Source organism: Staurois parvus, unplaced genomic scaffold, assembly GCF_062004578.1.
Source record: "Staurois parvus isolate SC_StPar_1 unplaced genomic scaffold, SC_StPar_1.0 ptg000564l, whole genome shotgun sequence".
Classification (NCBI taxonomy): Eukaryota; Metazoa; Chordata; class Amphibia; order Anura; family Ranidae; genus Staurois; species Staurois parvus.
In genome coordinates, this window is record NW_028318360.1 from 7,684,280 (window position 1) to 7,700,893 (window position 16,614).

Genomic DNA, 16,614 nt, shown 5'->3' on the forward strand with positions numbered 1-16,614 from the left:
CAGTAATCTATACAAATCAACCAATTTTAGAAAAAGATAATAATTATTGGACCATTAAACAATAAAAACATTGTTAATGACAGAAATGTGTGTATTTAAAAAATGTATTACTGCATACAAATCAAATATTTTATGTTTATCAAACTGTTGTATATAACATATGGGTCTATTCCTAAAGCAAATTGCTGTGTGAATAATCCCCATAATGTTTCCTTACTTTCTGCTGTGTCTCTAAAGCTGGCTATACATGGAGAAAATTTAATCTGATTCCTGAAGAATCCACGGAAATTCACTCAGTAGGTGGGTTTATAGGCTGACTCTCTCCCAACTGCAAAATTGAAGGAGCTGAGTGGAGAATTGTCAGCTGTACAGGGGCTGCATCTAATCAGATGCTGATGCTGTACAGGTGTTTTGACCACTGGCTGGTTTGGCTGTCAAATTAAAACCTGGAACAGGAGATTCTTATGTAGCTTGGATTGAGGAACTGGTTAGCTTTTAATCAGGGCTGTAAGGGAAGAAACATTTTCTCAATGAGCCTAGCTCTAGGGCAGGGGTAGGCAACCTGCGGCTCTCTAGCTGTTGTGGAACTACATTTCCCATGAGGCATTGCAACTTTACAAAACTGACAGTTACAGCTATGACTTGCAGAGGCATGATGGAACTTGTAGTCCTGCAACAGCTGGAGAGCTGAAGGTTGCCTACCCCTGCCCTAGGGGAATGCTTTCCTTAACATCAACAAAAAGATTCAGAAAATGTTCATTGATTGTTTTGTAGCATTTAGGCTGCCTATTAAAATAAGCTCATAGTAGCTTTAAGATATTCTTACCTTTTTAGGTGAATTGAAGTGAACACTAATATTAAAGTGCATTGAGCCACGCCAACCAATCACAAACAGGCTTTATTTAGTCTACAAAGTGCAGGATGCAATAAACTGATTTTTAAACTGGTTAATTGATATCTGAATATCATTGATTTTACATATGGATGTTAAATAAAGCCCTTTGTATTTGTCCACTTATCAACCTTTAGGGCGGAGTCTAATAATACTGCGTGGGGGAGAGGTTGATCCTTCGCACATTCAAATCTGTGGCAAAGGTCCTGGCTTTCTGATAAAAGTAAAGGGATTTTTCTCTGTCCACCAGAAAATTGTGATAGATAACAGCAAGCTGGGTGTAAATCTTCAGCTGGGACTTCTTGTTGCCTAAATCTATTGCGGCCGCCAGGGCAAGATGATAATATCCTGCTGCATCGTATGGATCCTATAATACAAGTGGAACATTTCATGAAATGGTAGAATATCAGTTATAATCCACAGGTATTCACACAATAATTGTCTTTATCTTAATCTGAATAATAGGCATATGGTACGGATTAGTTGACCTGCTATTACCTTGATAGCTTTGTGATCCTGCTTTGTCCTACATACAGTATATCTGTTTTAAGCCAGCCATACATCAAAATTCAGCTGGTTCACCAGGGACTGAATTAATTTCGATCCATGTATGGGCATGAACGATTAGTATTGCCAGCTATAACCAGCCACAATAATCATTGTGTTCTGTTGGCAGGGAAGGGTTCCCACGGGCATAACACAATAGTGCTACAGGAGGGATTCCCCCATCAACACTGAATGTGTGGAAGGAAAGAAAACTGCACAATCTATGGCCCTACAGATTTAGAGCTCTCCATGTGGTCACTGCCCCACCTCCTGGCAAATACATGAACTTTCTGGACTCAATTTATTGCCTTGGTGTTGCCTTGAGATTTGATTGCTTTGGGGGACCAGGAAAAAAAAAGTTTTTCTTGTTAACCCCTTGGCACCGGCGCCTCCTGGCCCTTTGGGGTTTGTGATGACGGGAGGGGAGGGTTTAGAGTCATGTGACTGCCGTGATTGGCTGTCACGCGGTCACGTGATCGGAAAGATCCCCATCGAAAGTAGTGAATGGGACCTTTCCGGTAAATGTGCTGGGACCGTGCAGAAGGCACGCTCTCTGCACATTTGTTTCTTTTTTGTACGCAACTATGCGGCTGCATGGCATCAAGGCCCAGCCACTGAGAGGCTGCATATTTGCGTACTGTCGGCGTGAACAGGGTAAAGTAAACTGACCCAAGCTATGATCATCTAGGGGTTACGAGGCTCTGCTTTGACTCTATAGACTCTCCCATTATACAGTAGATAGCAGATAGTGCCTCAGCCCAAATGAAGTTGAAAGAAGGCCACTAGTCTTTGGTTTGATTTTTAGTTAGGTGTACAGTAAAGTGATGGTAAATTGGGGGTTAAGAAGTGGGGAATAAATGCTTCAAATTCCAGGTCCACTTAAAGCCCAATTGAATTCAAAGAAATAGAAATTCAGACAGACTTTGTTCTAACAAGATGTGTTTTCATAGTTTTACCACCACATTACTATTCTAGCAATTGCACAGGATGTGACTTGATTTGACTGGGTATGTCCAATAGGCCCAATAGGTAGTATGCCAGGCAAAATCTGCTAACAGAGCTCGTTAGAAATGCCTTTGTCAGCACTACAAGTCTGTGTGAGGACACTTATGATGAGGGGTGTGGATGTTACTCATCTACACCAGCAGCCGCCAAAGGGTGTCAGTATGGGGGGGGTGGTAAAATGCGCCTTCCCCTTGAAAAAAATCCTTGAACCATCCCTGCTCTGCTGCCTCTTCCTCTCCCAACTCACCCCCCCCCCATTGTTTTGCTCTCTCCCTCTCTTCTCCCTCACAACTCTACCTCGTCCCTTCCCTCTGCCTGTATTTCCTGCTCTGTCGGTCCGGGGCTCAGTGCTATTGTTGCGTCCTGTCTGATTGTGCGCTGGCTCCCTGCTGGATCAGAGAGCTCTACCCCCCGCTGAGGGACTCCACTCCTCTGGGACCCTACTGGGACTCCATCCCCAGCCCAGCCTGGCAAGTAACCCAGACAGCGGGTGTTGCCAGTTACCCGATCATCCCCCCCCATTTTTGGCACCCCAATCACCAGTATTAGCAACCCAATCACCAGTACCCAAGATCTTGGTACACCAATCAACAGTCCCCATTTTTGTAACCCAATCACCAGTACCACCAGTTTCAGCACTCAAGGCTGGCGCCAGCATAAGGCTGCTTAGGCAGCCACCTTAGGGTGCCAGGATGGGGGGTGGAAAATGCACCTTGTCCCCACCTTGTTGCTACCTGTCTGATTGTGCATCAGCTCCCTGCAGGATCAGGAGAGCTCTCCCCTGCTGACGGACTCCACTCCTCTGGGGCCCTACTGGGAGTCCGCTCCATCTCCAGCCCAGCCTGGTGAGTAACCCAGACAGTGAGAATTGATGGTTATAGCACCCCGACCACCAGTACCAGTGGACTTAAAACCCAATCACATTTCCCCCAATTTTTGGCACCTCAATCACCAGTATTAGCAACACGGTCACCAGTACCCCAGGTCTTGGCACAACGATCACCAGTCCCAGTTATTGTAACCCAATCATCAGTACCAGTGGTTGCAGCACTCAGGGTGCCAGCATGGGGGGGGGGGGGGGGGTAAAATGCACCTTTGCCTGTATAGACAAAATTCTTTTCACCGGCCCTGTATAACAGCATAGAGCACTGGAGTGTGTGGGCAGAAGGATCATTTCCACTAATAGAAAAAGACATTTCAAATAATTTCCACGCAAAAAGCAGTTAAACATCATAACGTGTGGAGGGGTGAGACTTCAGTTGGGCTTTGAATCATAAAAGTAAATTGGATTGTACCAGAGATATGCTATAATCAGGTTCACATTATTAGGTTTGGTTGTGTTTTTTTTTCTTCCTTACCTTAAGATCGTAGAATATGATGTCTCCCAGGATGAGGTAGACCTTCATGTAGTAGATGGCCTCTTCCTCCAGCTCCAGAGGTGAAGAGCAGAGGGACAGGGCCTTCAGGTAAAAATGTTCTGCCAGTTCACATTGATTCAGGTGACTATAGATTCCAGCTAGTCTGTGATAAGTGACCCGCTCATTCAGCTGATTACCTAAAATACAGACAGTTATCTAGTTGATTATGTTGGCAAAAACATATAACCATCATAGTGATGGGAAAGTTTGATCAAAGAAAGGTAAAAATCTTTTTTAATCCAGTGACCTTGAATTTGATTAAAATATGCTGTTATAACTGCCAGTACTCACTGGTACTTACCAGTGTAATTTTAACCAGTTAAGATCCAGAGCCATTCTTCAGTTTCAGATATGGTCCCAGTGTATTAATTGGCCTACTAATACCTGTATTATTGTTTATGATACAGAGGTAAGTAGTATTATTTTGGAGGGGAGAAAACAAGGTTTTGTGGCAATATTTTTTAAATCATTACCTAGGTGCAGTGGCGTCCCGAGGCAGGTGCGGGGGGTGAGCACCACACCAGGTGACACGGACCGCACGGGGATCGTCGGCATGCAACCTATACGGGGTGACACCGGACCCGCTCCACGAAAAGGTGAGTTATAAAGAAAGCCGAAGATCCCCACAAGATGGATCGGATCTGCGGATTGGGGAGCATAATGGATCGGAGTCTCAATCAATCCATTCTACGGAGATCGTCGGAGGGGGTGTCACCAAGTTTTATCGCACCGGGTGACACCAACCCTAGGGACACCCCTGCCTAGGTGGATGCAGCATTGATCAGATACTGCATCTGTCCTCCACCAGCTCTAATAATGAGAACTGAGGGATCAGACACTGCTGACCGCTCAGTTCTCCCTGACACTCTGAGCAAAGAGCTGTCAGTCACCACTGTCTGCTCTGCCCCCCCCCCCCCCCGCCCTCCTCCCTGTCAAGGCTCACTGGAGCGGGCGGGAGCGGCTGGCTCATGCTCTCAGCATGGCGGTCCAGACATCTGGGTAGATCTCGACTTTAATGTTCCCCAGCCTGGACCAGCAGACTTTAGCCCACTGTTGGCTGAAAATGGGTGAAGTGCTTTGGCTGTACGTCTCCTTTAATGAATTAGTATCACCAGAAATGTTTCATAACTACTTTATTAAATTGTGGCCAGTGGATTTAAACCACAGAGGAGCATAGAAGGGTTCTTCGTTGGATATTAATGTGATTGTAAAAGCAGATTTTTAAAAAAAATAACAAACATGTCATACTTACCTACTCTGTGCAGTAGTTTTGCACAGAGCAGCCCCGATCCTCCTCTTCTTGGGTCCCCCACTGATGCTCCTAGCCCCTCAGTCCTGCCAAGTGCCCCCACAGGAAGCATCTTGCTATGGGGGCACCTGAGTAGGCTCGCTCTTGTGTCCACAGAGCCGCTGCTCTGTGTGTCCATTCACACACAACTATGGCTTGACTCTGCCCCCACTTTCTCCTCATTATCTCACTGGCTGTGACTGACAGCAGTAGCGGGAGCCAATGGCTCCTGCTGCTGTCTCAGCCAATGAGAAGGGAGAATCCCAGGACAGCTGAGGCTCTCGTGCACATCGCTGGATTGAGATGGGGCTCAGGTAGGTATTGTGGGTCTGGGGGGAAGATGGCTGGGGGGGGGGGGGCAGCATGCAGAAGGTTTGAAAAGAATGCATGAAGGTAAAAAAACCTTGAGTGAATAAATGGGGAAGGGGAGAGAGGTGCCTAAGGAATGTCAATTTATTGTCAATTTATTAAAAAGATCATTAAAATCATAATATTGCACTCAAGGTTGATGTGTTTTCAGTCATATTGGCAAAAGTCCATAACCGCAGGCAGATGGATGGCTCGATCCACTGGGGGCCGGATGGAGAGGCAGCCACTGCAGATGCAGAGAGGATGGCCACCTTGGAGAGCAGGATGCAAACACGGGGCGTAGCAAAAAGTGCAAAAGCTTCAGCTGCTGTGTGCACTAGTGAATCAGTTGATCGGCGGATCGCTGGAACCAAAGCTTTGCTGGAAAGGAATGTTGTGCAAGACAGGATGAGCAGCCTGGTAACACCACTGAGGGAGTGAGTGTGTATGTCTCTAGGGAATGCGTTTTCGGCAGAACAACAAACTTCCTTCATCGGCCTACTGAACCTTGAGCCCTTGCAACCACTTTAAAGGGAGTAATGGACAATTTTTGGAAGTTTTTTTGTAAGAACTAAGAGTTGGGATACAGGTACTCTTTAATGCAACAGTGGGTTTGCTAACAAGTCAAGTATTTACCTAGGTTCACACTCAGTGCTAACGCTGTTTTGGCATAGTCCAGTGCTTCTTCATATTCTTTAATGCTCATCAATAAGCCGGAGAGTTTATTACAGAGCTGAAGTTCAGCTTTCTCGTTCCCCGTCTTCACAGCAAGTGGAAGGGCGCGATCCTGGACAAATAGTTAAAAACATTTATAGTGCAAAGCCAAAGATAAGTCTAAAAACCACAGGGCTTTGGTGCAAAATGTAAAGCGAAACCCTTCATATCATGTAATGCTGCGAAAAGCCAAAATGTAACTTTTTTTAGTCCTTATACAATCACTGGGTGTTAGACAGCAAATATAACAAAGACATCCCGGCACTGTTGTGTGTTAGTGCAGAGGCTCCCGATGCAAGAGGAAGGTAAGTATTTTACAAAAAAAGTATCCTAGTGTTGAAGATTAGTATAGGGTTCAGTCAGGTAAGTGTTTGCTGATTTGGGTTTAAGGGGAGGGGGGTGTAGTTGGAGCAGAACTAAGCACTCTCAGTCAACATCAACTATTAGGAATCCGTATGCTGCAAAGAGATTGGAAGATACTGTATATTACATTTACTTGTTTTAAACTTTTTTTTTACATTTCTTCAGTTGCTTCCTTGTTTCTGGTCTAGACCAAAATGATGTCATACATCCCAAGAGTCTTCATGGGAATTTTTTTTTTCTTTCATCTGGAGAAGGGGAGAGGGGCTTTCTCAGCTAAGCCTACCCCCTTACCTGCTTGCCTGAGCTAAGGGCAGATGGATCCCAGGAAGCAACTGCTATATAAATCACCTGCCCTTACTCAAGATGGCTGCAGTTAGAATGCTAGGAGGGTGTTTCAAAGTGATTTCTCAACAAAATAAAATATGGAGACATGGATGGATGGAGGAGTTTGCTTTGAATATTATGATATAATATGATAGTTTATGATGCTCTGATACAGTTTAGTTCTTCTGTTAGGTAAATGCTTTAGGCTAAGGATAGTGAGGAACATTGCAACACTTCAGACACTGCCAGTGTTTTCACTTCTCAGTCACTACACTGAAACTAAAACTGGCCATACACTAGTAGATTTTTGTATGAACAAAAATTCTCAGTACATTTGATGACTTGTTGAACGCCATTCAAAAGTACTTCAAAAATTAATTTGTTTTTAATATGATTTTGGAATTAATGGACTTTCCAAAATTAAAAAACACATACTGTTGGAAATGTGTTTATTGAAGAACATAATTAGCACTTTGCTTCTTTGAATTTTATTGTCACTACAGTCAAAAGCGAAAGTTAATTTGACCCACTAACTAGCATAAAACTTCCAAGAAAATTCTACTGGTGTATAGCCAGCTTAAGAGTTCTAGACACCTGGCATCAGAACAAAGCTTAATAGAATGTAAGCACAGCCAATGATAAATAAATAAGAAGCAGGCAGTCAAATTGGGCCCTCTGCCCGGCTGCACCTCCTCTACAAAGTTTTTCCTCAATATTGCTGAAACATATTATGTTTTTGATAGTTATATTGTGTTGTTTACAACATACTTGTTATTTTTTTATAAAGAAAGGTTCAGGGCAGCACAGTGGCTAAATGGTTAGCACATTTACCTGGCAGTGCTGGGTCATTGGTTCAAAGCCCAGTCACGTCACCTCCTGCCTGCATGGGTTTCTTCTGGGTACTTGGGTTTCCTCCCACACTCCAAAGACATGCTGGTAGTCAGGGACGGATGACAACTCATGGGGCCCCCGGGCAATAGGGGATCATGGGGCCCCTGTGTCCTTGCCCACACTCAAAGAACACCCAAAAAAAACTATAAAAAGGTACCAGGGGCATTTCATGGGGCCCCTACTGACCCCGTGCCCTCAGTCAGTGCCCGAGTGCTCAAATGGTCAGTCTGCCCCTGCTGGTAGGTGAATTGGCTCCTGTCTAAATTGTCCCTAGTATGTGTATGTATGAATGTGAGTTAGGGACCTTAGATTGTACACCCCTTGAGGGTTAGGGACTGATGTGAATGTACAATATATATGTATATGTAAAGAGCTGTGTAAGTTGACAGCGCTTTATAAGTACCAGAAAAAAATAATAAAGAAGAGTCCAGCATACGATATACACTCACAGGCCACTTTATTAGGTACACCTTGCAAGTACTGGGTTGGACTCCTTTTTCCTTCAGATTCTATGCATGAAGGTAAAAAATCTTCTGTGTGCAGTGTCCCCCCCCCCCAGCCCCCCCCCCCTTTATACTCAAACCCCCTCTTGATCTAGCGATGTTCACTGGAGTCTCGACTATCCCGGGTCTCCCTCTTCTCATTGGCTGAGACATCAGTGGGAGCCATTGGCTCCCTCTACTGTCAATCACAAGTGAGCCAATGAGAAGAGAGAGGGTGGGGCCAAGCCGCAGCTCCATGTGTGCATAAACACACAGGACAGCAGGTGCCCCCATAGCAAGCTGCTTGCTGTGGAGGCACCTGACAGGAGGGAGCAGCCAGGAGTGCAGGTGGGGGACCCGAGAAGTGGAGGATCCGGGCTACTCTGTGCAAAACCACTGCACACAGCAGGTAAGTATAGATATGTTTGTTATTGAAAACAAAAATGCCTTTAGAATCACTTTAATTCTTCGTGGCAACAAGGTGATTCAACAAGGTGTTGGATCATTTGGACCATTCTCTGTAAAACCTAGAGATGGTTGTGCATGAAAATCTCAGTAGATCAGCAGTTTTTGAAATACTCAGACCAGCCCATGGCACCAAAAACCCATGTTCAAAGTCACTTAAATACCCTTTCTTCCCCATCCTGATGCTTGGTTTAAACTTCAGCAAGTCACTTACACCACGTCTAGATGCCTAAATACATTGAGTTGCTGCCATGTGATTGGCTGATTAGCAATTTGTGTTACTAAACAATTGAACAGGTGTCTCTAATAAAGTTACCGCTGAGTGTAGTATGCATATTAATCTTGTTTGCTCCCCCTGATCCCCCCCCCCCTCCTCACTGAGAGAGCATTTCACAGCAAGGCCAACTGGACCCTTGATCATGCACTGGTGGCTCTACATATACAAGCTTTAAAAATGTTTACAGAAATGTTTACAGAAATGTTTACAGTAGAATAAACTTTACTTCATACTCTACCCGATAAAAGGTCACGGCCTTGTCTCTGTCATTAGTCCCATTGAAGAATATATCTCCACAAGCTTCATACAGGGCCATTCCTAGCTTTGGGTCTCCAGTGCACAGAGCTACATTCTGAGCTACCTGGGAAGAACAAAGTGTCAAAGCTTCAAAAAGATGTATATGGATATAGTAGTCATAAAAAGGTTCTCTTTCTTTAATCATATGCCATCCAGAAATGGCAACGTCATGCAAATTTCCATTTTGGTAGATTTCTATATTCTGTTATGTATACTGATACTCTTGTTTCTTTTACTCAGGTAGCCACAACCATACATTAATGGGGCAGCACAAGACCCTCTATACCTAAAAGTAGCATACAGCAGACAACTCCTCTGCAGAAATATGAAAGAATGTCAGCCGCACTCCACTTAGCTTCTCTTACAGTATTTTTTCATAATCGATGAATTGACTGCATGCAGTAATGTCTTCACGCAAAAAAAAATCTTCCTTGACGCATTTCAAAACCCCTGGCTTGCTCCCCTATCCTCATGAGCAAGCCAGGAGTGGTGAAACACTTCGAGGAGAGTTGGTTTTTGCATAGAGATTACTGTATGCAGTCAATTCATCAATTATTAAAAAATACTGCAAGAGAAGCTAAGTGGAGTGCAGCTGACCTTCTTTCAAATTCCTAATTGAGAGTGGAGACAAACTACAATGGCCAGCACCCAGGATGTTCAGGATGTACTATATAAGAGAGACTAGTCTTGAGCAGAGCTATGGATCTATGTGTGTTTCAACTCCTTTGCAGGGTCTTAAATAATGGATTACATGGTCTATTGATAGTTCTGCATATACATTTATGTACATCATACAGCACAAGCTCCAATAGCTCATTCAGATCTTAAGCTCCACAATTCATGCAGTTACCTGCTGACAGACAAAAAGTGGATGGTCCTTTAGGTGGGATTCCAGGACAGCCTAAACCTGTCCATTAGTCCTTTATTTATCTTTCAGGCCATAATCACTTGGGTTCCTAAGGCTACATTCACATACCCACACAGGGGTGGCTGCTGGTGAGATACACTAGATTCATACCAATGGTTCTAAACTCTGCCTGCACACCCTGCATATGGCCAGCAGCAGCTGTCATATTTGTATTTTTTACAAAGCAATGACCAATACCACCGCTGTTCATTGTAACCGCTGAGCAGTTACATGTGATTAAAGCCTCATATCGACCCCAGACGCAACTGGCGTGTGTTCAGGATCAGCTATTTGCAGAGTGCTGGCCACAGCTAATCAGCCAGTTTGAATGTGGCCATAGCACAGAGTGTTGCTGCATCCAGAGGAAGCATTTAGCCATCACTGAATGCAACAAATTGACTATCCTCACACATGCAGTTGAGTGAATGTAGTCTAAATGTAGTAGATGGAAGGGGCAAGAGACTACAGCAGATACTGTATATTCCCTGGGAGATGTAAGAAGCAGGGGCGGACTGACAACTCATGGGGCCCCCAAAGAATAGGGGATCATGGGGCTTCTGTGTCCTTGCCCAAACTCAAAAAAGCCTATGAAAAAGGTACTAGGGGCATCTCATGGGGCCCCCTACTGACCCCGGGCCCTCAGGCAGTGCCTGAGTTTCCAAATGGTCAGTCCGCCCCTGGTAAGAAGCCAACTGGTGGGTAAATCTTACACCATCCACCCATAAATGCAGCTACAGATTTCATTGGATTTGGCCTTTATGTTTGTTTCACCTTAAGGATTACAGGCTTGTAGGCAAGAGTAAGGCCAGATAGTAGGCACCCAAGAGGGAAGGAACAACACACAGAGATCTGAGATTTCAAGGAAGTGTATTGTCAAGAAAGTTCCAAATGCACTGAAACAAGGTCTATGTACAGTGAAGGAAATAATTATTTGATCCCCTGCTGATTTTGAATGTTTGCCCACTCACAAAGAAATGATCAGTCTAAAAATCAAATTGTAGGTGTATTGTAACACTGAGAGACAGAATAACAACCAAAAATTCAAAAGAAATGCATGTCTAACAAATGATGCACTGATTTGCATGTTCATGAGGGAAATAAGTATTTGATCCCATTTACAAAACATGACTTAGTACTTGGTGGCAAATCCCTTGTTGGCAATCACAGAGGTCAGACATTTCGTATAGTTGGCCACCAGGTTTGCACACATCTCAGGAGGGATTTTGGCAGATCCTCTCCAAGTCATTAAGGTTTGGTGGCTGACGTTTGACAACTCGAACTTTCAGCTCCCTCCACAGATTTTCAATCGGATTAAGGTCTGGAGACTGGCTAGGCCACCCCAGGACCTTAATGTGCTTCTTCTTGAGCTACTCCTTTGTTGCCTTGGCCATGTGTTTTGGGTCTGCCCGCAGTATATGTACTGTAGGTGGTTGGCAACTGGTTTAAACGGTAATGCCACTTTCATGGGAAATAAAATACAAAATAAAAAAAATATGTAGAATATACAATTCTACAAGCCATGTTGTAATTTAATACTATTAAAAATAACCTTTCCATTTCAATCTACAGTTGCTGCAAATTTCTGTTAAATGCAATGAAATATGGCTGCCTGGAGGCCTACTACAACCTGTTGGTCCCCCCAGAAATGTAATTTCCTGTTTGTGTGAAGAACTCTGCACTCAGATACAATTCAGGATTTGGGCATTCTCTGTAACAAAAATGTCATTTTTGGTCAGATACTCTCAAAGGGTTAATTACTTTAAAGAAATGCAGGCAATGCAGCTTTTCTCATCAGAGCACTGATAGTGCACCAGCTGATTATAATGAACCAGTCTCTGTGCACAGGGTATGACCAAACAATGGGCTATTCTTTCTAAGCAGGTGGGAATCTGCAGCAAAGTTTGTTAAAATCCTTTCAATGGACATTGATCACCCAGAGGGGATTTTTTTCTCAACTAAAGTGGAGTTACTCTTAAAACGGTCCACCTTGGATCATTTTTCAGAGGGCAATGCAAGTGTAAAAAAGGCCTTATTGGAAAAAGTTCTAAAAGATTGATAAATGTACTGTGTATTCAAAAATTAACTAAAATAGACACATATTTAAAGGGTGAAGAAAATGCATACATTTGCCAATCTTTGCATATAGAAGCATAGAAAGGTGATGGCAGAAAAAGACCAAGTGGTCCATTGCGTCTGCCCATTTTTAGTTAAAGTGTGTACTTTTTTTTTTTTTTGGGGGGGGGGGGTGGGGTAAGCTTGTCCTAAGCATGTTTGAAGCTATTTACTGTTGACTGGCTCATTACCTCTACTGGAAGATTATTCCAAGCATCAACTACTCTTTCAGTAAAATAGCACTTTCTGAGATTAGTTTTGAACGTTCCTCCAGTTAATTTAAGGTCATGTCCCCGTGTTCTTGATTTTGGTTTTGTGTAGAAATACTACCCTCCTGAACCTTATTCACCTCCTTGATGTATTTACAGGTTTCAATCATGTCTCCCCTTTCCCTTCTTTCCTCCAGACTGTACATGTTAAGTTCCTGAAGTCGCTCTTGAGATGTTTATCCCCCAGACCTTTCACCATTTTTGTTACCCATCTCTGGACTCGCTCTATCTTATCAATATCTTTTTGTAAGTGAGGTCTCCAGAACTGAACACAGTATTCTAAATGAGGTCTAACTAAAGATCTATATAGGGAAACCAGGACCTCCTTCCTCCTGCTGGTGACCCCTCTAGTGATCCATCTTAGAATTCTATTCGATTTCTCCAATGCCTGGCCACACTGTTTGCTCATTTTGCAATCATCTGAAATAAGTACCCCCAAGTACTTTTCCTCTGAAGTGTTGGCCAACACTGTACCCCCAATGTTGTACTCTCTCAAGGGATTATTTTTTCCTAGGTGCATTATTTTACATTTAGAAACATTGAACTGCAATTTCCACTTTTTTAACCAATATTCCAGCAATACCAAATCATGTTCCATGTTACAGACACCTCCAGGGATATCAACCCTATTGCACACCTTTGTGTCATCAGCAAAAAGACATACCTTACCCAACAAATCTTTAATTATATCACTGACATATAGATTAAATAGAACAGGACCTAGTACAGAGCCCTAAGGTACACTACTAGTGACTGGTCTCTGTTCTGAGTAAACCCCATTTACAACCACACTCTGGTGTGGTTATATATACATTAGCCCACACCCCATTTGTTATATCTACATAGGTTTTTGTACCTGAATATAAAGATCCACCAGCTCATTCTGACCCAGAATATAATATATTTTCCCAGCCATTAACCATGCGTAGGCTTCCTTCTCTTTAGCTTGAAGGTCAATAAAGATACCCAGACTCCTTTTGGTGTATTCCAGGGCTGACCTGCAGGCTCTAAAAAAAAGCAACATATCTGAATTTAGCATTGGACTATAGCATAAAACAACCTTACAGTAGATCTAATTCTACATTTTAGGGTAACATTTATGGTATTAACCACTTGACCTCTGGACCTCTAGGCTTGGCTCAGGCTGGCTCAGGAGGATCTGTTCAGCAGTACGGCATGAACAGGATCAAGGCATGAGAGCAAATAGGACAAAGTGAGTATATCAGCAAACCCTGGGATTTACAAGGAGAGGGACTGCCACATGTAGCAAGCTTTCTAAGGACAGCGCTGTGCTTAATCCTTTATCCTTGTCCTGGGAGATCTTCAGAGCAGCCAAGAGAGTTGGTAGTGTCTTCAGGCTGTGGAGCTGGGAGCAGTTCTTTTTCTTGAAAGCAGAGATGTCTCCTCTCCCCTGTAGAACAATCCAGGATCTGTCTCTGTAAATAGGAAGGCAGTTGTCCTCGTGCTTTGATTCAATTAAGTTGGGCATGCCATAATTCCTATTACCCTATCCAAGTTATATTCCCCTAATAAAATAACAAAAAACAATTGTTACTAAACCCAGGACCCTGCATTCACTATATCTAGTCCCCCACAGTATACAGAACATGGAAATGCAATTATTTTAGTAAATATAAACTACTAAATACCTTTTCTCATCAGCAATTAGAGCAGTCTTGTGACTTCTATCAGTGTCCAGCTGAGAACTAATCCTAGGAGTAGTTTTCATTCTGCTCTGTCCTATGAGGCGTCAAAACCCCTGACCCTCTGTGTGGACAGTGCTGATTGTCCCTGTGCTCAACACATGCACCCTCAAAGAAAAAAAACAACTCTCTAGCCATACACACTAAACTGAGCATGTGCAGACTGACTCCAAGAGCTCTGTACTATCAGCAGATATATTGAGGACAGTAGAAGAAGGGTAGGATCAGAAAAGACAGGATCAAACAGCCTTTTTACACAACGTGGAAGTTTAACCCTTAGGTTCCACACTGAATATAACAAGCATGCTTTACTGCATATACAGACTGATTTTACTCTTGTGGGTTTAGTAACACTTTAATTGCTGGATCGGGAGTTATTAGCCTGTAGGTAGGTGCAGTCTGTTTTCTAAACTACAGGTGGTACCAAGTGGTACCACAGCCTGCGGAGGGAGTCAATGGAAAACTGGTTTCTCTATGGTTTCCTGGGTCATGGAGCAGCATTCCTCATTGGCTACGCTGCATCCATGTGACCCCCTGGCAGCCATCTGGGGTCAGCAGGGTCATAAGAAGTCCCTGCCCCCGGGTTTTGGAGCACATTTTTTGTCAAGTAGGTAGGGTAGGTCGAACTGCCGCCGAACCAAGCTGCACTTCCCCAGAGGCCAGCAGTATCTACATGAGCAATCAACATCCTGATGGCTCACCAAAAGGAAGATAAATCCTCTGTTAGACAGTTGTCACTATAGCTAAAGCTCCCCAGTGGGGACACACACAGTAATAAAAACCAGAGAGGGGTTCTAATCCTCTATTAAAACATGGCTTTAGAATCATGTTGGCCACACATACATACATTTGTTTTGTTCAGCCTGTAGATTGAACATAATAAATGTAATCAGGCTATTGTGCTCAGAATACCTGAATAGCTGCTGTATCTGATCAGATGCAGGCACTGTTTGGCCTTTAATTTTTCAAAAGACTCATTTCGGCTGAGCCAGCAGGAATTGCCTTTAATTTGAGCAATGTATGGCAAGCTTTATTTTATTTATAGTGTGAAAATGCAGTCTCTTCTAGTTATTTTTGATGGCTTGGGCAAGAATTTATATGTCAGCCCCGAACAACCACCATCCAATCAGGAGACTAAGTGATCAGAACGGTTCCAAAAGGTGCTAAAACTGTGTGCTTCTCCACTCCTTTGTTCATTATGTGGTACTGTTTGTGCTAAAGTGTCTCTACCCAGGGCAAAAACTTTGAGATGTCAGATTCAGCTATTCAGTGGCCAGCTTAAGTGGATATTCCATTATCACTGGTACTGTGGTACAGCAGAAAAGCTTGTAGAGAAAATAAAAATACATTATTAAAACCTATTCCCATACCATATCATAACAAACAGTACAATTTTAGATTTTGGCCTCACCTTTCAGTACCTAGAGATAAGTACAGTTGACTGATGTTTTCAAGTACTTGGCCTTCCAATACTTTGTCTGCCATTTTCCTGGCTAAGGACAATTGGTATTCATTGTAAATGATGCACTGAGCCTCATTAACCATACATGTGCTGTAGAACTGACACAGAAGCTGGACGGCATGGAGCTGACCTGTCCAAAAGGAAACAGAACAGAGCTATGGAATGGCAATTCATAAAAGGTATTTGAGGATTTGCCATATCTATCTAACACAAATCTAAGATCATGTAATAGTTGTTCAGGTCCAGGGTATTCAGAGTTTAGTAGCTTCCTCCGTATCTTTCAGTAATCTTTTTAGGAATGCTGCAATCAGCACAAGTGAATAACGAGGTTCCTACAATTATTGTATATTGGCACCCCTACATTTCTGTCAGATAATGCACCACTGAACCCAGAAAATTGTTGCAATTACAAATGTTTAGGCATTCTCATGTTTATTTCTTTTGTTTGTATTGGTATGACACAACAGAGTAGATTAACAAAAAGTCAAATCTGACACATTCCACGCAAAACCCCAAAAATGAACTGAACAAAATGATTGGCACCCTTAATTTAATATTTGGTGGCACACCCCTTGGAAAAAATAACTGAAATCAATCGCTTCCTGTAACCATCAATGAGTTTCTTACACCTCACTACTGGAATTTTGGACCACTCTTCTTTCACCAACTGCTCCAGGTCTCTCAAATTGGAAGGGTTCCTTTTCCCAACTGCTGTTTTGAGATCTCTCCACAGGAGCCCCATGGGATTGAGATCTGGACTCATTGCTGGCCAGTTCAGTACTCTCCAGCGCTTTGTCCGAAACCATTTCTGGGTGATTTTTGATGTGTGCTTTGGGTCATTGTCCTGCTTT

General features: G+C 43.2%; 1 protein-coding gene across 1 annotated transcript in view; it reads right to left on the reverse strand.

Annotated features, from left to right (window-relative positions):
- Positions 1-880: 880 nt before the first annotated feature.
- Positions 881-16,614, reverse strand: part of SH3TC1 (SH3 domain and tetratricopeptide repeats 1) — a 92,608-nt gene continuing 76,874 nt past the window's right edge. The window contains exons 12-17 of the mRNA XM_089691576.1: positions 15,713-15,893; positions 13,455-13,605; positions 9,252-9,374; positions 6,134-6,284; positions 3,802-3,998; positions 881-1,259 (exon numbers count right to left, since the gene is read on the reverse strand). Coding sequence (XP_089547702.1) covers positions 1,038-1,259; positions 3,802-3,998; positions 6,134-6,284; positions 9,252-9,374; positions 13,455-13,605; positions 15,713-15,893 — 1,025 coding nt within the window. The 3' untranslated portion in view covers positions 881-1,037. The remainder of the gene's footprint in view (positions 1,260-3,801; positions 3,999-6,133; positions 6,285-9,251; positions 9,375-13,454; positions 13,606-15,712; positions 15,894-16,614) is intronic.